This window comes from Mirounga leonina, unplaced genomic scaffold (assembly GCF_011800145.1).
Source record: "Mirounga leonina isolate KUSES-001 unplaced genomic scaffold, KU_Mleo_1.0 Mir_200, whole genome shotgun sequence".
NCBI classification, from domain to species: domain Eukaryota; kingdom Metazoa; phylum Chordata; class Mammalia; order Carnivora; family Phocidae; genus Mirounga; species Mirounga leonina.
This window is the reverse complement of record NW_023270503.1, coordinates 3,675,507-3,696,351: the sequence shown is the minus strand read 5'-3', so window position 1 is coordinate 3,696,351 and position 20,845 is coordinate 3,675,507. Positions and strand designations below refer to the sequence as shown.

Genomic DNA, 20,845 nt, shown 5'->3' with positions numbered 1-20,845 from the left:
TTTCTTTCTTTCTTTCTTTCTTTCTTTCTTTCTTTCTTTCTTTCTTTCTTTCTTTCTTTCTTTCATTTTCTTTTTTAGTTTTTTTTAATTTGTTTAAGTAATCTCTATACCCCATGTGAGACTCAAACACACAACCCCGAAATCAAGAGTCACATGCTCTTGCGACTGAGCCAGCCAGGTGTCCCAGAGCCCTGGTTTCTATTGGAGCAATACTGTTGTAGGAATTTCATGCAAGAGTTAAAGTAATCAAAGATGCTTTGTTTGCCTAGTTTGTCAGGATTAGGGCTTTATCTCTTTCTGGCAAAAATTCAAGATCTATAGGGCACCTGGGTGGCTCAGTTGGTTAAGCGACTGCCTTCAGCTCAGGTCATGATCCTGGAGTCCCGGGATCAAGTCCCGCATCGGGCTCCCTGCTCGGCAGGGAGTCTGCTTCTCCCTCTGACCCTCCCCCCTCTCATGTGCTTTCTCTCCCTCATTCTCTCTCTCTCAAATAAATAAATAAAATCTTAAAAAAAAAATTCAAGATCTATAGATCAACATAAGACAGTGTCAAGCATCTGCAGAATATTCAGAAATCCTAGGGATGTTTACAACAGCCCAATACCTATTAACTTAAAGCTTGGATACACAGCAATCTTAGCTAAACGGTCTTGCTTTTAAATTCTCTGAACTATATCATTTGTGTCATCTTTAATCCATTAGAGAGTTTTGGAGAAGTCCATTTATATTAGGAATGAGAGTTTTTCTTATTTATATTCAAGAAAAAAGATGAATACAGTTTTTGGTTTGTCAAGACTTTATCCTCTCATGATGATGTTATAGTATCCATTTGCCTCAACCTGGTCCAAAAAATTTTCATCTGACTACTCTGGATAAAAAGGGATTTGTTTCTGTGTGGGGTCTAAGAACAATAGATAGAGAAGATATTCCTTACTGATTTGGGACAATTTTTATAGTGGTAGCCTCTTGTCTGAAAAATAAAATATCACTGTTGTTTGTAAGTTTTACATATGTATTATACTTTTATTGCTTTTCATCAGAGTTTCTGAATGACAGATTAAGAATTGAAGTGGATTTTAATTCTTACATGTTATTTTGCAAAACTGATAAGATTATGTTTGTGTCATTTTGCTTTTCTTCATATTTTCTTTTCTTTTAACATCTTTTTTCAGTAACTTTTCTCTCTGACTCCTGATTCCTTCCATGCTTGGGAATGCATATTTTATAAGTCACAACTGCTTTATTGTGAATTGATAATGAAAAGGATTTTTGGGGTGCCTGAGTGGCTCAGTTGGTTAAGCGACTGCCTTTGGCTCAGGTCATGATCCCAGGGTCTGGGATCCAGCCCCACATCGGGCTCCCTGCTCAGTGGGGAATCTGCTTATCCCTCTCCCCCACCCCCATGCTCATGCTCTCTGTCACTCTCTCTCTCAAATAAATAAATAAAATCTTAAAAAAAAAAAAAGAAAAGTATTTGTTCTTTTTTTAACTTTTATTTTTAAGATTTTGTTTTTAAGTAATCTCTACACCCAACATGGGGCTTGAACTTAAAACCCTGAGATCAAGAGTCTTGCTCTAAGAACTAAGCCAGTCAGGTGCCCCTGAAAAGTATTTGCTCTTAAAATAGGATTACAGGGGCGCCTGGGTGGCTCAGTTGGTTGAGCGTCCACCTTCAGCTCAAGTCATGATCCCAGGGTCCTGGGATCGAGCCCCAAGTTGGGCTCCCTGCTCAGTGGGGGAACTGTTTCTCCCTCTTTTCCCCGCCTATGCTCTCTGTCATTCTCTCTCTCTCTCTCAAATAAATAAATAAAATCTTAAAAAAAAATAAAATAAGATTACAAACTTTCAATAGCCTGATTATGGTGATGGTTACACATATTTACATGTGTTTAAATTTATACAACTATGTCCCAGAAAGGTCAATTTTACTATATGATATTTAAAAAAATTAAAAATTTGAACAGTTAAAAAAAGTACACAGATGTAATTTAAAAACTAAATTAAAATTTTTGAAAATGACAAATACTATTATTATTAATGTTAGAACTTCATACTATTCCAGAGAAGCGGGGCCTATTATACTATAAATTTTCTCACTTTTCTCCACCAGTCCTGATACATAGTCCTGATCCTAGATGAGAGTTCAAATGAACTAGGAAGTAGATCTGAGACTCAAGGCAAAAACTTGGATCTTTTCCTGTGTGGAAGTTCTAGTGATGCATACCAGGTTCTGGCTTGCTAATGATCTCTGATCCCTACATCTGTTGTTTATTTCATAATTACTATGGAGTCTGTGCTGCACATTGAAATATCTTTTTGGGGGGCGCCTGGGTGGCTCAGTTGGTTAAGCATCTGCCTTCGGCTCGGGTCATGATCCCGGAGTCCTGGGATCGAGCCCCACATCGGGCTCCTGGCTCAGCGGGGAGCCTGCTTCTCCCTCTCCCTCTGCCTTTCTCCCTGCTCATGCTCTCTCTCTGTCTCTGTATCTCTGTGTCTCAAATGAATAAATAAAATCTTTAAAAAAATATATATATATATATCTTTTTGGCATTTTTCCTGTGACAATTCTTTATTACACTTATGGACTAATAATGGAACATTTAACCCACAAAGAGAAAAAATCATTACAAAATTTTGCATAGAATTACTTTCTCCACCACAGCTACATGAAGGAGAAAAATAAGTCAGTATAAGTGCTCAAGCATTAAGGATACACAAGCCAAGTAAAAACTAAAAGAGAAAGAGACACAGGCCTTTATTTTACTTAATAATTAATTTTTTTACTTGATAATTCCCTACAAGTTAACTCATGTACAGTGTTCAAAGAACTTACGTGGACTGTGTGACAACATCCATTGTGTTTCTATTAGAATGTGGTATCTACAAAGGGTTTGTCAATTTACTTCAATATGCTTACTTTGTGTGTTTCCAAAAACAAACCCCATCCCCCTTCTCACTTGCAACTTCCAACAATTTTGGCCAAATTGTACATGTAAGTTGGGCATATTGTAAAACCTTCACTGTATAGTGCACTCTTTATAAAGTATCATCTTTGTAATTATTTTCCAGATTTAATCTCATCTGATAAGAACATTGTAACCCCTACTTTCTTTTATATGTATTTTCATAGAATATTTTTGTTCATCCTTTTATTTTCAAATTTTCTGAGTAATTTTAATTTAGTGCTTTCTCTATGTACAGAATATACAATGTAGAATGCTCTTTGTTTTATAATTCGATCAGAATTCTTTTTTTAATAGGTAGATTTTAGCATATTTACATCTATGGATATAATAGGTGAGTTTTAGTTCTATCATTTTTTATGACTTTTTTTTTTTTTAAGATTATTTATTTATTTATTTGACAGAGAGAGACACAGCAAGAGAGGGAACACAAGCAGGGGGAGTGGGAGAGGGAGAAGCAGGCTTCCTGCCGAGCAGGGAGCTCGATGCGGGGCTTGATCCCAGGATCCTGGGATCATGACCTGAGCTGAAGGCAGACGCTTAACGACTGAGCCACCCAGATGCCCCTTATGACTTCTTTCTTATTTTAATTTTTCACTATAAAACAAACGAACCCCCAAATGTCTAACTTATGCTTACAATACACCAGCTACCAGGACTTGGCCAAGAGTAAGGGAATGTTTCACCCTTGATATGGATCTTCTTCAGTTGCCAGGAGACAGTGACTTCTTAGACAGATGTCTGTCTGCTCATACTCCACACCAGCTGTCACCTGTTTAGTGAGCCAAACCTTAGTGCTTAAGAAATCCCATAGGTGCTTCTCCCAAGGAGATATTATTAATATCAACTATTCTGCCAATTTGTATTGAATATCATAGTTTACCAATCCAGTAAAACAGGTTATGCCAAAAGTGAGTGGCTAGACAAGGAGAATGCTTTTTTTTATAGGGTTTGAATGACTATTCTACCCAATGGTGTATGGTAGGACTTCATCAAACAGGTTCTACTTTTATTCAACCCGAAGCATAATAATAATGTATATACATGGGCTAGTTTCATATCCATCTCTAAACCACACATATGTGCATGTGTATATGTGCATTTATGAAGTACTTAGAAATTGAAGTACTTGTGGACTGAGAAATCATGGTCTCCTTGGATGTTAGCCTAATATCCTACAAACACACACACCCTGCAACTTGATGTTGAATAAGTCTGTGGTCCTGCTTCAGTGGCATAGGACATTCCTAACGTTAAAAAGACTGAGGTGAAGTTCCTGAGTCAAGTTCACTGCAGCTGGGGCTGGATATCTGGTATAATGTCTGACAAAGTGTGGTGGTCCTAGAGTAAGACTGTCCAAGATGTCCAGAAATTCCTGGGATTTGCCAGATAAAACTATTGATTCATTTTAAACTATGCAGTAACTGTTATCCTCAGAAGAAAATAGGATTTTTTTCTGTTTATAGAAGAGAACAGACTGAAGACCTTATGGGCTACTGCATTGATTTGTATATCCTCTGCCCTACCTCAGTCCTATACCATCAAAACAGATGCTTTCCAGGACTCCAGTGGGAAATATCCAGTGGGAAATGCCCTCTGCCTTGCTCATACTCTTCCAGGAAGGTGGTTCAATTGGAACTCAACTACCTCATTTGGAAATAGAAATCTTCACCGTCAAGGCCAGCTTCAAAACTTGCAGGCACTAGATCTGATGCACCCAGCATGTAGTGATATTGAACTCAGACCATCAAGCCCTGACTTCGCTCATCTGGGCTAGATAGGCTGCATTCTTTATGCACATCAATTTTATTATTTCTTACATATCAGCTAATCAAAACCACTAGCCAGATGCCCTCTCCTCTAATCCAGAGTGCCAGCTTTCTATGTCTAGAACATCATTCCCCTCTTTTTTCTCACTGGACAATTTTTCCTGTGCTTTAAGAATTGGCACAAGTATCTGGGCGCCTGGGTGGTGCAGTCTGTTGAAGGTCAGACTCTTGGTTTTGACTCAGGTCCAGATCAGGATTGTGAGATCAAGCTCAGCACTCAGCACAGAAACTGCTTAGGATGCTCTATGCCCCACCCCCACCCCTGCGCTTGCCCTCTCTCTCTCTCTCAGCCCTAGTATCACTTCCTCTGGGATACCTACTGTCACATCTGCTTTGGGTTGGGTACTCTTTCTTTATATTCCTGGAGTACCTGTAGGCTCATGTCAGCCTTTAGCACATTATAATGTAATTGTTGATTTACCTCCCCATAATCTCTTTGAAGACAAGGACTATTTTTCTATCATATCTATGTTTTAGATATTTGTTATCTAACAAATATCAATAAATATTTGTTAGATTAATTAATAACAGATTTATTGAGGAGTCTTCACTCAGTTAATCAGTATTTGTTGCATAACTACCAAGTGCTCAATGTTGAACCATACCTTATAGGGAGAAAATACAAAATTTGGTTCTTGTCATGAGGAACTTACACACTTGAGTTGAAGAAATATAACTAAAACATAGCTAAATTTATCAAAGTAGGTGTCCATATACATTTTCCCCGCTTCCAACACATTTCTCAATCTGTTCTATCTGGCCCTCATTCCAGGCTCTCTCCAATAAATGTCACTTACTGAGATCACAATGTTCTCCATGTTTTTAGGCCCAGTGGAAGTTTGCAATCCTCATCTTACTTGGCCTCTTACCAATATTCAATGATGTTGACCATTTCCTCCTTGAGATACTCTTTCCTTTCCCTTCCATGTTATTATTCTTTACTTGTTTTCCTTCTACCTCTTTTTAGTCCTTCTCAGCATCCTGTGCTGGCTCATTCTCTGCCATCTGATCTTCAAATAGTAAGATTCCTTAAGTCGTGGTTCTTCAGTCACTCCAAAATCATCCTTGAGCGCTGTCATTCCAACACATGACTTCAGTTACCATCTATACCTTCATGCTTTTAGATTTATATCTCTAGTCCAAATGCCTTTTTTGAGCTTCATACCAGTATGTGTAACTATTTATTCAGTATCTGTATATGGGATATTTCACAAGCACTTCAGTTTCAAGTCATTGTCTTTCTTGGTTTTGCATCAAGATTTTCAAGCCCAAACCCAAGGGATGAATCTTGACACCTTCTGCTTCCTCACTATGCACTTTTCATCAGTCCTGTTGATTTTTTTTTTTAAAGATTTTATTTATTTATTTGAGAGAGAGAATGAGATAGAGAGAGCATGAGAGGGGGGAGGGTCAGAGGGAGAAGCAGACTCCCCGCTGAGCAGGGAGCCCGATGCGGGACTCGATCCCAGGACTCCAGGATCATGACCTGAGCCGAAGGCAGTTGCTTAACCAACTGAGCCACCCAGGCGCCCCTGATTTTACCTCCTCTCAAATTTGCTCATTTCTGATGTTCCCTGCTGTTTTCACCCTAGTCTAAGCTACTATCAGGTCTCACCTGCACTATTGCAACAGTCTCCTAATTATTATGTTTCCATTCACTCTTGACTTCTCGCAGTCTATTCATTACTTGTAACTGAAGTGATTTTTTAAAAAGGTTAATCTTCTGCCCATTTCTTAACTGGATTTTTTATTTTTTTGGGTGTTGAGTTTGATAAGTTCTTTATAGATTTTGGATACTAGCCCTTTATCCAATATGTCATTTGCAAATATCTTCTCCCATTCTGTAGGTTGCCTTTTAGTTTTGTTGATTGTTCCCTTTGCTGTGCAGAAGATTTTATCTTGATGAAGTCCCAATAGTTCATTTTTGCTTTTGTTTCTCTTGCCCCCAGTGACATGTCTAGTAAGAAGTTGCATCAGCTGAGGTCACAGAGGTTGCTGCCTGCATTCTCCTCAAGGATTTTGATGCATTCCTTTCTCACATTTAGGTCGTTCATCCATTTTGAATTTATTTATTTTTTGTTTGGTGTAAGGAAGTCGTCCAATTTCATTCTTCTGCATGTGGCTGTCCAATTTTCCCAACACCATTTGTTGAAGACACTTTTTTTCCATTGTATATCCTTTCCTGCTTTGTCAAAGATTAGTTGACCATAGAGTTGAAGGTCCATTTCTGGGTTCTTTACTCTGTTCCATTGATCTATGTGTCTGTTTTTGTGCCAGTACCATACTGTCTTGATGATTAAAGCTTTGTAATAGAACTTGAAGTCCAGAATTGTGATGCCTCCAGCTTGGTTTTCTTTTCCATCATTCCTTTGGTTATTTGGGGTCTTTTCTGGTTCCATACAAATTTTAGGATTGTGTGTCCAGCTCTGTGAAAATGCTGGTGTTATTTTGATAGGGATAGCACTGAATGTGTAGATTGCTTTGGCTAGTATAGACATTTTAACAATATTTGTTCTTCCAATCCATGAACATGGAATGTTTTTCCATTTCTTTGTGTCTTCTTCAATTTCTTTAATAAGTGTTCTATAGTTTTCAGAGTAGAGATCTTTTTACCTCTTTGGCTAGGTTTATTCCTAGGTATCTTATGGTTTGGGTGCACTTGTAAATGGGATCAATTCCTTGATTTCTCTTTCTGCTGCTTCATTATTGGTGTACAGAAATGCAACAGACTTCTGTGCATGGATTTTATATCCTGTGACTTTGCTGAATTCCTGTATCAGTTCTAGCAATTTTTTGGTGGGTTTTTCGGGTTTTCTATATAGAGTATATAAAAAAAAGTTAATCTTATCGTGTTTTTCCCAAATGTGGAACCTTTCAATGGTCTCCATTTAGTCTTAGGATAAAGACTAAAATCCCTAACTAGGCCTATAAGACATTCCTTGTATGACCTACCTGGTCCCTAACTTACTTGGCTGCTGCCTCTTTTCTTCTCACATTCTATACTCCAAGCACATAGGATTACTTTCAGTTCTTCAAACATATTATGCTTCTTTCCATATCAAGGTCTTGTATGTCATTCCCTCTGTATCATTCTTCTCCTTCCTCTTCATTTTATAATACCAGTCCTTTCCAGTTTAGCTCACATACCACTTCACTGTGAAATTGTTCTCTTATATGCTCTCTCATTGCATCATATATTTCTCCTTTACTGTATTGATCACAATTGTAATGGTTGTTTCCCCTGCTATAATGTAAGCAGGAACTGTTGGTCATATTCATCCTCACTTCTCTGGTATCTAATGTTGCATTGTGTAAGTAATGCTCACTAAGTATTTGTTAAATGAATTAACTAACTTATTCTAATCCTGTTTTTGTTTTCATGATGAAAGTTTTCTTGTGTGTGTGTGTTTTGCTTTTTTGTTTTTGTCTTTAGATACATATGATTATTATAATGTATGTCTTAATTTGGGGTGATTTTGAAATCTCTGGAATTAATTATCAGTATTTAATGGGGAAGCTATGATAAATGTTTTTCATCATTTTATAAAATTCTAAATAGGTCTAATCTGTTCAAATATCATTGATTAACCAGTAACTTACATTTTTCTTAAGCTATTACATCTTTCATCAGGAACCTCATTTCATAATAAGATATATGTTGAATATACAAAATATTAGAATTAAGTAAGTATAATAATTAAGTAGACACATGTCATATATGCATTTTTATAGGAATACTCATGACAGAAATAATATGGACATCCTCCTGGAATGGCAAGAAGTCCAGTTTAGCTTTTTGAAACTAAGATCACCAGAACTTAAAAACAAACAAAAACTGAATTTATTAACTTGCCAGGCAAGGCAATATACAGCTGTGAAGAATTCACTGACTAGTTTGCAGAGGGGGAAAACTCAGGAGTTTTAAAAAGTGTTAGGGAGATTTATAATGTTTATACTTATAAAAACTGAAAACTATCACACTGTATAGGACAGAATGAGTCCATATGTTTGTACATGATTGATTAAAACAAGTCCCATTGTTCAACAGACCAAAAAGAGTCTTCAGTTAGGTCCAGTTAATGGTATACTGGGGTCACTCAAAGTTTATGGTCAGTTCTCACATAAGCTGGTTAAAACTGATTTTGATGAAATACAACATTCAGTTTTAATATAATAAAGGCAGATGCTGCTATAAGAGGAAGATATTCTTTGTACTGCTTGAATGAATAAATAGAATTTGGATTGTCATAACTAGGATAGGGAATATTTTTACTTCTATTTTGGGGGGGGAGAAGGGGTAGAGGAAGAGGAAGAGAGAATCTTAAGCAGGCTCCATGCCCAGCATGGAGCCCAACATGGGGCTTGATCTCATGACCCTGAGATCATGACCTAAGCCAAAATCAAGAGTTGGACGCTTAACCAACTGAGCCACCCAAGTGCTCCTACTTCTATTTTGTAACCAGTTAGATTTATACTGTGTTTTTCTTTAAAACACCTCAAAAACACTTATTAAGATGGGGAAAGTTTTCTTATTTAGCTTTTGCTACATAACAAAATGCCTCAAAACTTGGTGGCCTAAATCAATAATAATTTATTTGCTCATGATTTTGTAGGTTGATAACTATGGGCTGAGCTTATGGCTCATCTCTGCTCCACATGGTATCAATTAGACTCACTCATACATTGCAGTAAGATGTTGACTGTTTACAAAAATAATGGAGGTAACTGGATCATCATCCCGCAGGCCCATTTCCAAGGTGGTGGTGGAAGGGCTTCTAAGTTCAATAAAAAAGGGCTAGCCCCAATGTTCAAACATTTTTCTTTTTCTTTTCTTTTTTTTCCAATTTTGTTGTGATATAATTGATAACATTTTTCAACTTTCTGCTTGCATCATGTTTGCTAATGGCCCATTAGCCAAAGCAAGTCACTTGGCCACAGTCAGACACAAAGGATGCAGAAATAGATTCTATCTCTTAATGGGAGAAGCTGCAAAATCACATTGCCTACAAATGGACATATGCACAGGAATGGAAAGAATTTGTGACCATTTTTGCATTTTACCACATTTAAATGTGGATTTATACTTAGAATCTGTTTGTAGTTTATGTCTACCCTACATTATGCAAAGTTAAGAGTTTTGCATGCTATAAAGTTCTGTTGATTGATGTACATATATATCCTCATGAGATAATGCAGACCACAGAAGAGAAATTTTATTCATTCCCTGAATAATCAATTTAAAATCCATTTGGATTATATTTGGAGTCTCATGTACAGTGGCTCTGAAATACAAACGAGGTTTTGTTTCTTTATTAATAAGAGGGAGGAAGTGATGTCTGAGCAGATGTGGAGGATCAAGTGAAACACAGAGAGGGAGAAAAGTATTTTAGGCAGATGGAAACCTGACAGAAACCCAGTTTTGTTCATCCATTTTTTATTTCAGTGATTGGTACACATGAGAATTTGGAGATACCCAGTACTTACTATGCAATATTATTTTCTTTTCTTGTTCTGCATTGGACCCTAAGCTTTATAATGGCAGCATCCATAGCAGGTGCCCAAGAAATGTTTGCATAACAAATGAATAAGTGACTGACTTAGTGAGTAAGTGAGTGTTTGAATGATGAGAAAAGCCTAGAAGAAAGATACAAAGAATAGAAAGTCATGTAAGAATGAAGATAGAGGGCGCCTGGATGGCTGAGTCGGGTAAGCAGTCTGCCTTTGGCTCAGGCTGTGATCCCAGAGTCCTGGGATCTAGCCCACATTGGGCTCCCTGCTCGGCAAGGGGGTGGGGGTGGGTGTCTGCTTCTCCCTCTACCCCTCCCCCTTGCTTGTGATCTCTGTCTCTCTCTCTCTCAGGTCTTGTGATCTCTGTCTCTCTCACTCTCTCTCAGGTAAATAAATAAAATCTTTAAAAAAGAAGAATGAAGATAGAAATTGGGGAGAATGCTGTATAGAGAGAGGAAAAAAGGGAAAGAAGGAGAGGAGGAGATTGGTAAAGCAACAGAGGTAGAAAGAGTGGTGGAAGGACCAGAGAGCCAGCAGAGAAGGGACTGGCGGAACTGAGATCAGTGGTGGAGGTTTGGCTGCTTCGCATTTGCATCAGAGAAACTTAGCACTTCCTTTACAATCTTAATTAATCTTCCAGCAGCTCAAAAACAGGTCCTTCTGTACTATTAAGCCACTTGCCTATTTTTATTTTCAAGCTTCAAAGTTTATTTTTGAAGGCCTATTTACCTCGAGAATTTTAAAGGCCTTATATGGGCATAATAAAGAAATGACAGATTTTGATTGATTCTTTTGGATTATTAGAGGTATCCAATTTGCTAGTCCTACCTGAAAAGTCTTTTGCATTTCTAAATCTGTCAGATCACCTTAGTTTTTTTCTTTGAAAGATGAAGACCTGCTTCAAACAAATTGTATTTGAAACCAGCAGCTATTTTGATTATTCTAAGTCATTTTGGTGTTTCAATCAAAACCAGTTCAGAGGTTTTGAAGTCCTAATAGGGATGATCAATATGGGAACAATTAAAATCATGATACTTTCGGGCGCCTGGGTGGCTCAGTCATTAAGCGTCTGCCTTCGGCTCAGGTCATGATCTCAGGGTCCTGGGATCGAGCCCCACATCGGGCTCCCTGCTCCGCGGGGAGCCTGCTTCTCCCTCTCCCACTCCCCCTGCTTGTGTTCCCTCTCTCACTGTCTCTCTCTCTGTGTCAAATAAATAAATAAAATCTTTAAAAAAAAAAAAATCATGATACTTTCTCCATTCCCAACGCGGGAGATGTAGCTCTATCTGAATATATGGATAACTATTATGCTTAGAGGCTGTCAAAGTGTTTGACTCTAGATATTTAAAGGAAATACATATTCCTAGACAGAAATCAGAAGTTTGATCTGAGGCATCAGAATTACCTAAAATGCTGGTTATAAATGCAACTTCTAGGCTTCCACTCTAGCCTTGGAATTAGAATCTTTCCAGATGATTTCTGTGTCCAGAGAATAGAGACCCCCACCACTATAAGACTTTAGTGCATTCGGCTTTGCTTTTAGGTCTATGTGGCAGCTTTTAGGTTTATTTTTAGTACTTCTTACGTACGGTATTTTGTTGGGTAAAATAAGGCCCACCTCTATAAAAAGTCAAATAATACTAGATGACAGCCTATGATTTAGCCAAATTCAGTAAGTGCTTGGGGGAGGAAAGGTCACTTCAGGCCTAAATCAAGAAAGATCTCATGGGGGGCGCCTGGGTGGCTCACTTGGTTAAGAGTCTGCCCTCGGCCCAGGTCATGATCTCAGGGTCCTGGGATCAAACCTTGAATTAGGCTCTGTGCTCAGCAGGGAGTCTGCTTGTCCCTATCCCTCTCACTCTGTGCTCTCTCTCTCTCTCAAATAAATAAATAAAATTAAAAAAAAAAAAAAAAGGAAGATCTCATGGCATAAAGACAGGAACAAAGTTTATTTTTATTTTTTATTTTATTTTTAAGATTTATTTATTCATTTGAGAGAGAGAAAGGGAGAGAGCACAAGCAGGAGGGGAAGAGGTGAGGGAGAGAGAATCTTAAGCAGACTCCGCACTGATCATGGAGCTGCACGCAGACCCAATCTCATGACCCTGAGATTACCACCTGAGCTGAAATCAAGAGTTAGAGGCTTAAACGACTGAGCCAACCAGGCGCCTCTTTTATTTATTTATTTATTATTTTAAAAAATATTTTATTTCTTTATTTGAGAGAGAGAGAGAACACAAGCAGGGGAAGCAGCAGGCAGAGGGAGAAGGAGAAGCAGGGAAAGCCAGATGTGGGGCTCGATCATGACCTGAACCGAAGGCGGCCGCTTTGCTGACTGAGCTATCCAGGCACCCCTTATTTATTTGTTTTAAAGATAGGAACAAAGTTTATTTTTTTATTTTTTTTTATTTTTTATTTTTTTAATTTATTTATTCATGAGAGATAGAGAGAGAGAGGCAGAGGGAGAAGCAGGCTCCCAAGGAGCAGGGAGCCCGATGCGGGACTCGATCCCAGGACCCTGGGATCATGACCTGAGCCGAAGGCAGATGCCTAACCATCTGAGCCACCCAGGCGCTCTAAAGATAGGAACAAAGTTTAAATAAGGCTCTGAATTATTCTTTTCTGCCATTTGAACAATCTGAATGAAATTCAATGGTCTTAACTCAATATGTCTTTTATTTCAATGTCCTTTAGAATAAGCAAGATGAAGGAGAGTATTAAACAGAAACGAGAACAAAGACAATGCATAACAGAAGTCAAAGTCCAGGTGGCCAATACACGGAAGCAGGCTCTGCAGGAGCAGTTCAGTGAATGGATTCTAGACCCGAAAGGAATGATTCCCCTGGTAGTGGTAAGAAAGGAGGATATTGTGAAGGGTAGGTGGGGTGGGTGATAAGAGGATGATTGCTGCAATATTGAGTGGAGTGCTAGAAATCTATCTCTAAATTTTCAGTCTTGCTGAGGTAAGCTGATTCCTGACCTGTCTGGTCCATGAGAGTCAGTTTCTTCAATTTTCTATTAAGCATTTAAAAAAACAAAAGATTCTAGCTAAATTTCTAAAATATTGACTCTGGCTGAGGTTCCCAAACTCTTTGTTATGCATAGACATAGATTTCATTTGTTTCTTTGTTTTTTTGTATGTGGGTGACTCATTACTTCTGTAAACTAAGAACATGTGTCTTTTAGCATCAGAAAACAACTGTACTCTAACAGTTAAACATTTTCTCTTAGGTGTATATAGATGTGAGAACATTTATTGGTTAGATACAATGCGAAGCATATTTTCAATTCAAAGTGAATTATTAAAAATAGACCAAGGAAGACAAGCCACAGACTGGGAGAAAATACTTGCAAAAGAGATACCTGATAAAGGACTATTATCCAAAATATACAAAGAACTCCTAAAATTCAACAATAAGAAAATGAACAAATGATTTTAAAAATGGGTAGGGGTACCTGGGTGGCTCAGTTGGTTAAGTGTCTGCCTTCAGCTCAGGTCATGATCCCAGAGTCCTGGGATGGAGCCCCCACATCGGGCTCCCTGTCTCCCTCTCCCTCTGCAGCTCCCCCTGATTGTGTGCTTTCTTTCTCTCTCTCTGTCAAATAAATAAATAAAATCTTTTTTAAAAATGGGCAAAAGACCTGAACACTTCACCAAAGACATACAGATGGCAAATAAGCATATGAAAATATTCTCCACACTTGTCATCAAGGAAATGCAAATTAAAACAATGAGATACCAGTACACACCTATCAGAATTGTCAAAATCTGGAACCTTGACAACACCAAATGCTGACAAAGATACACAGCAACTGTTGGAAACTGTTGGTGTTAACGCAAAATGGTACAACCACTTTGGAAGACAGTTTACAGTTTCTTATAAAACCAAACATACTCTTACTATATGATCCAGCTATCATGCTTATTGGTATTTGCCAAAAGGAGTTGGAAACTTATGTCCACACAAAAATCTGCATGTGGATGTTTATAGCAGCTTTATTCATAATTGCCAAAACTTGGAAACAACCAAGATTTCTCTCAGTGGTTGAATGTATAAATAAAGTGTGGTACATCTAAACAATGGAATATTATTCAGCACTAAAAAGAAATGAGCTTAAAAATAATAATAATATAAAAATAAAAATAAATGAGCTATCAAGCCATGAAAAGACATGGAAAAATTTTAAATGTGTATTGTTAAGTGAAAGGGGCCAATCTGAAAAAGCTACATACTGTATGATTCCAACTTTATGACATTCTGGAAAAAATTATGGAGACAGCAAAAAGATCAGGGTTTCTAGGAGTGAAGACAGAAAGAGGGATGAATAGGCAGAGCACAGAGGATTTTTAGTGTGATGAAATAATTCTGTATAATACAATAATGATGGATACATGTCATGATACATTTGCCAAAACCCATAAAATGTACAACATCAAGAGTGATTCCTAATGTAAACTATAGACTTTGGATGATGATGTTTCATGGAGGTTCATTGATTGTAACAAATGTACCACTGTGGTAGAGAATGTTGACAGTGGGGAAGCTGTGTATGTGGTGGGGAGGACCGGGAGTATATGGAAACTCTCTGTACTTTGTGCTCAGTTTTTCTGTGAACCTAAAACTGTTCTAAAAAATCAAGTCTATCTTTTTTAAAGTAAACTCTATGCCCAGTGTGGGGCTTGCACTCACGTTGGAGATCAAGAGTCACAAGCTCTACCAACTGAGTTAGCCAGAGGTCCCTCAAATCTATTTTTTAAAAATGGACCAAGAAGAACTCAGAAGTTTTGTTTTTTAGTAATTGAAGGACAAGGAATTATAGAGGATTCTTTGGATTGCCAAGCTGGTTGCCAAAGATGCCCAGTGTCTGAAGGTTGCTAGAAATGTCCTTGGAGAGGACAAAATAGGATCACTCTCAGCATCCTACTTCTCACACAGAACGTTCTCAATGGGAATCATTGAAGATGTGTATGAAAAAACATTTGATATACCTTGAAGTAGTCTATGAACTTAATGTTAATTATTAATAATTTCAGTCCCTGGTTTAAAAGGATTACTCAAGACTTAAACAGAAAGACTCTAGATGGCTTTTAGTTTAAAACACTAAATATATGGCAATTGAGATGTAATGCATGGTCTGTTTTCTTTGATTTGCAGATTCAGAATGTTCTTCATGAATTTTTTCAAAATCCAGATTTCCATCTTGGTAAACCTGCCTATTCCTGTATTATTTCTATTTTTCCCTCTTTTATAAGGGTGGAGGGGGGTGAGGGAACAGATGATGGATTAAGATGAAGAGTCAATATTGAGATATATGTTATTCAAAGTTCTTATACATGTACTTTGGTTCTTTTGCCCTTTCCAGATGGAGAATGTAGAAAAACAGAAAAGCAATCAGTGATTTTTGATCCTTTTAGTCGAGTGCTCCATTTTATTATAAATACTCTGTATTACCCCTTTATCATCCCATCAAGTTCCTAGAAAATCATTACTTACTTACATACACAGAATTTAAAAAAGAAAGGTATTATGTCCTAACTGTGATATAAAGGAAAAATACAAGAAAAGACCTAAGAAAATTATATGGACTGTATTTCAATATATAAATGTTTGGTTATAACTTCACTAGAAGACATAATGTATCAGACATTTGTACTTATAATGAATGTTTAGACATAAGAAAAGTAAAATTATATCCAATCGACCATTTTCTTCGTATTTGACATTTTGAAGTAAGGGCAAAATGAATGATTTGTATATATACATAGAATCCCCATAAAGAGGAGAGCTACAAATGCAGACTGATGCAGGTGTGTTGTATTGGAGTTCAGACACAAATTATGACATTATCTCCCATTAAATAATTTTCTGAAATGGTGGACAACTCTTGGTAAAGTTTCAGAAGGAAGCAAAGTACAATCCACTCTCAAATTTTCATAGTAGTTACAGTCTTGGAAAATTTAACAATAAAAAATATACTGGGTGGCACCTGGATGGCTCAGTCGTTAAGCGTCTGCCTTCGGCTCAGGTCATGATCCCAGGGTCCTGGGATCGAGCCCCTCATCGGGCTTCCTGCTCTGCAGGAGGCCTGCTTCTCCCTCTCCCACTCCCCCTGCTTGTGTTCTCTCTCTTGCTGTGTATCTCGCTCTGTCAAATAAATAAAATCTTTAAAAAAAAAAAAAATATATATATATATACTGTGTTTATATGTAAAATAGTTTCTAGACTCAAATTTATTCTAAGCAGATTTTTCCCCTATTTGAATATCTATTTATTTGAGAGAGAGCAAGAGCAGGGGGAGGGCCAGAGGAAGAAGGAGAGAATCCTCAAGCAGACTCCCCACTGAGCGTAGGGCTCCATCCTAGGACCCTGAGATCACCTGAGCAAAATCAAGTCATCTGCTCAACCAACTGAGCCACCCATGTGCCTCAAGAATTGCAGGATTTCTGACCCTACTCCTACTCCCCATCACTGTACCAACAAAAACAAACTACAAATTTCCACCATGCTCACTGGGGGTAGAGGGAGACAGTACTACAGCTATAGAGAACCACAGATTTTGATGCTTTTATTTTCATAATTGTTTCCTCATATGAGATTAAGCAAAAATTCTGATTTGTAGGGGCATCTGGCTGGCTCAGTTGGAAGAGCATGCGACTCTTGATCTTGGCATTGTGAGCTGGAGCCCCACATTGGGTGTACAGATTACTAAAAGAAATAAACTTAAAAAAATTCTGACTTGTAGAATAAAGCACTAGAGTTTAGTTCCTTAGGTATACATAATTTATATCCAAATGATTTTTTCAATTGGTTTTTGACCACTATTACATTGATAACAATAGATTGAAATCTAGTCTCACTTTTAAAAATAAAATATGCTTCCCATCTTCCTGATCACTTGTCCCCAAACATGATTTGGGCCTTGCTGACAACCCTTTCTCCCACATGTTCACAGCCTATCCAAAATCTAGAATTCTTCATGGTTAGCACAACCTCAACTCCTCTTTCAGAAAATCTTTGCGATAACTTCTTTTATTTATTTACTTTTTGATGAAGGTACAGAAGGAGTGAGTGAAGAGAGCTCTATTTGAGATTGTGGTAAAATTAGAGAAATTCCAGACCATTCTAGTTGACTGATTTTTTTGTCCTCTCACCTCCTATACTACCTCAGATTTCCTGTACCGTTCATTCATTCATTCATTCATTCAATATTTATTAAGCCCTCACCTAGTTCCAGATACTGTGATGGGGTAGAGGATGGGAAGAGGACTATGGCATCTTTCCTCTCCTTAAGTTCCTCCTTAAGTTCCAGGGGACAGACACATACACTTAATAACAGCTATTACCATTAGAAACCAGTGTGGCTTGCATAATCTTCTAGAGCTTGGGGGAAGGTCTGGGATGAGGATAACAGCATCTAATGCATAAGTTTATACTAAAGTTTATATGATCTTCTTATAACAGTAACTGATATCTCATAAAAAGCAGTTACAAAAATCAAGAGTGACTAAAGAATCTTATATGTACCAGACCATGATAGGCAGGAGGATTTGGGGTTAGAAGTAGGAGAGGAATCCAGTGCTTTCCTCATGAACTTTTACACAGTTTGTGTTTGTTTTTTGTTATGGTCAATAAAGATTACATAATTGTCATATCAAAAGGAGGTTTAAAAAAAAAATCTTTATCCGAACTAACTGCCATATTTACCACTAGTGATCACTCTGTTATTCATGAAACTCTTTTTTTCTTGGCTTTTGTGATATCATTCTTTCTTGATTTTTCATCTATCATCGATCACCTCTTAGCATTTTGTTTCTTGGTTCTTATTTGTACCTTAAATGTTGTTTTCAGAGTTTTCTTTTTGGCTCTATTATCATTTTACACATTATACACACTACCCAGGTTATTATTTAAACCCATGACTTGGGGCGCCTGGTGGCTCAGTTGTTAAGCGTCTGCCTTCGGCTCAGGTCATGATCCCAGGGTCCTGGGATCAAGCCCCGCATCAGGCTCCCTGCTCCACAGGAAGCCTGCTTCTCCCTATCCCACTCCCCATGCTTGTGTTCCCTCTCTTGCTGTGTGTCTCTCTCTCTGTCAAATAAATATATAAAATCTTAAAAAAAAAATGTATGTTATAAACAAAAATACCTAGAAAGGTTGCTGGAAGGGTGGCAACAAAGGGTTGATGGTGGTTCCTTCCGGGGTGGTGGGGGAAGGGGGAGTGAGAATGCTGGTGGGGGGCAGGGAAAAAGGGAGATATTCAAGTTTTGCTGCTTATGTTTTTGTACTATTTGAATCTTTTACTAAAAGAACATATTTGTATATTATTTATTTAATTTAAGAAGCATTAAAGACAAAATATTTAAAAAGAAGGTTTGTAGAAGTGTTGTGTTTTAGGACCTGCTTCTGTAAATGCTAGCATAACCCAACACAGTTGTTTTCATAGTCTTCTTTATACTATTGATGTGCATATTTGTTTTTGCTTTATCTCAGGCTGGTCGTTAAAAATGTAGACACATTTATTTCAGTGTTTGGGTTGCTTGGTTAAATAAAAGCCAGGAAAAGCAATAATTTTGTAGTAATTGGAATGTTACCCAACTATATATCATTTGCTTTATTGTAAATATTGATGGATATTAAGATAGACATTAATTAAGAAATAATTTTACGTTCTTCTAAAGTGCTATAAAATGAATATGAAATATGAATGTATTACAACCAAACTAACTAGCAAATACCTTTTATTCCATAATTAGAAGCATGTTGCAAACAATTGGATATTGCTGACTCAATGGAACCAAGATTGAACAAAATGGAATTTACAGAGGTAAGAAGTTACATTATTCATAATTTGAATCAAATTATTTTGCATGGATGTCACGCACACATTAACTTAGAATTAAATTAAAGCATACTAACTTATTTCTATTCTAAGATAAATATTATGTTATTTCATTTTAACTTCTCTGAAGTTAGGGTACATCTTATAATCAAAGGAATTTTACAATTTCTTTCAGTTAGTGGTACTCATGATGTGAAAGTGAGAAAAACTTCCACTCACACCTTCAGTTAAGATCAAGAAAAAGCAGCTTCTTTTCCCACTGCATTTTAGATAAAGAAATCTGAAAGTTATAAAACATTTCTTATAGGCCAGGCATTGTCCTAAGCTATCCATATATTAAGTCAGGTAATGCTCTCAGCAATCCTTATTCCTGCTTTTATAGATGAAGACACTTAAGGTGCAAAATGGTTAAGTAACTTGCACAAGGTCTCATAATTAGTGAAGCTGGGCAAATTTGTACTCAGGCAGTTTGGTTTCAAAGTCTACATATTTCATCTGAGATAGTATGGGATTACTTTTGTCTTGGGATTGTATTAGGATAAGTAAAAGGAGCAATTTAATGGTACCAGAGTCATAAGTCTTTTATAGGTTGCTTTTATATTTGTTCACGTCTTTCCTCTAATTTCCCTTCTTTAACTCTGGGTCCCAGAGTCAAGGTAACTTTTTCCTTCTCTCCTACACCTTTGCTCAGTTGTAGGTGATGGCCATGTACTGTATGCAATTTCAAAGTTCTGTGTGAAGGATTCTGGAATCCTTAAAATCATTATCATAGAGATAAAAATTTGGCAATCCTGTCTGTTATATTCTGTGGTTTCTTAGATTCTGTATTTGTCTACTTGGCATCCATTAGTCATGGGGCCAAACTAATGGCCAAAGGGTATCTATTGTCAAATTATGCTTTTAATTGTATTGTTTTATTCTCCCATCATCAATGTATGAGAGCTTTCAAAGTACCATATTCTCACCAACATTGGGCATTATTGAATACAAGAAACCAGGGCACCTGGGTGGCTCAGTCAGTTGAGCTTCGGACTCTTGGTTTCAGCTCAGGTCGTGATCTGCTGGTTGTGGGATCCAGTGCCACTTTGGGCCTTGCACTCAGTGCAGACGGAGTCTGCTTCAGATTCTTTCTCCCTCTCCCTCCCCTTCTGTTCCTCCCTGCCTGCTCTCTCTCTCTCTAATGAATAAATAAAATCTTTTTAAAAAAAGAAACCTCTGCAATTTGAATGCATTCTGTTTCTTAACTTTCATCTTTTTGATTACTAGTAAGATTAAACTTTTCCTATGTAATTTTAAAATTTCTTAAATCCATACTCTTCTACCTTATGATTGGTGGATTTTGATAATTGGGAAAAAACGTGCTATATGCACTTTATAAGCAAAGCACCTAATATAAAGTGACAAAAAAGATGAAATTAAAGTAATTGATCAAATAATGAAAATAAGCAATCAAACAAACAAAACTGCAGATTTCAATATTAAGAATCATGGAATGGAACACTTGGGCTACACGTTCTGTGGGGAGTCTGCTTGAGATTCTCTCTCTCCTTCTGCCCATCCTCCTTCTCTGAAAATGAATAAATCTTAAAATAAATAAATGAATAAATAAAATAAAATCACCAAAAATTTCTTACCCAGAAACAACCATTGTCACCCTTAGGTAAACATTATGTAAAACAGTTTTAATAAATAAATAAAAACTTA

At 37.2% G+C, this 20,845-nt stretch overlaps 1 protein-coding gene across 1 annotated transcript in view; it reads left to right on the top strand.

Moving 5' to 3' along the window:
- EFCAB5 (EF-hand calcium binding domain 5) overlaps positions 1-20,845 on the top strand; it is a 195,141-nt gene that overhangs the window by 68,944 nt on the left and 105,352 nt on the right. The window contains exons 6-8 of the mRNA XM_035027657.1: positions 12,995-13,151; positions 15,457-15,505; positions 19,056-19,126. Of these exons, the coding sequence (XP_034883548.1) occupies positions 12,995-13,151; positions 15,457-15,505; positions 19,056-19,126 (277 nt within the window). The remainder of the gene's footprint in view (positions 1-12,994; positions 13,152-15,456; positions 15,506-19,055; positions 19,127-20,845) is intronic.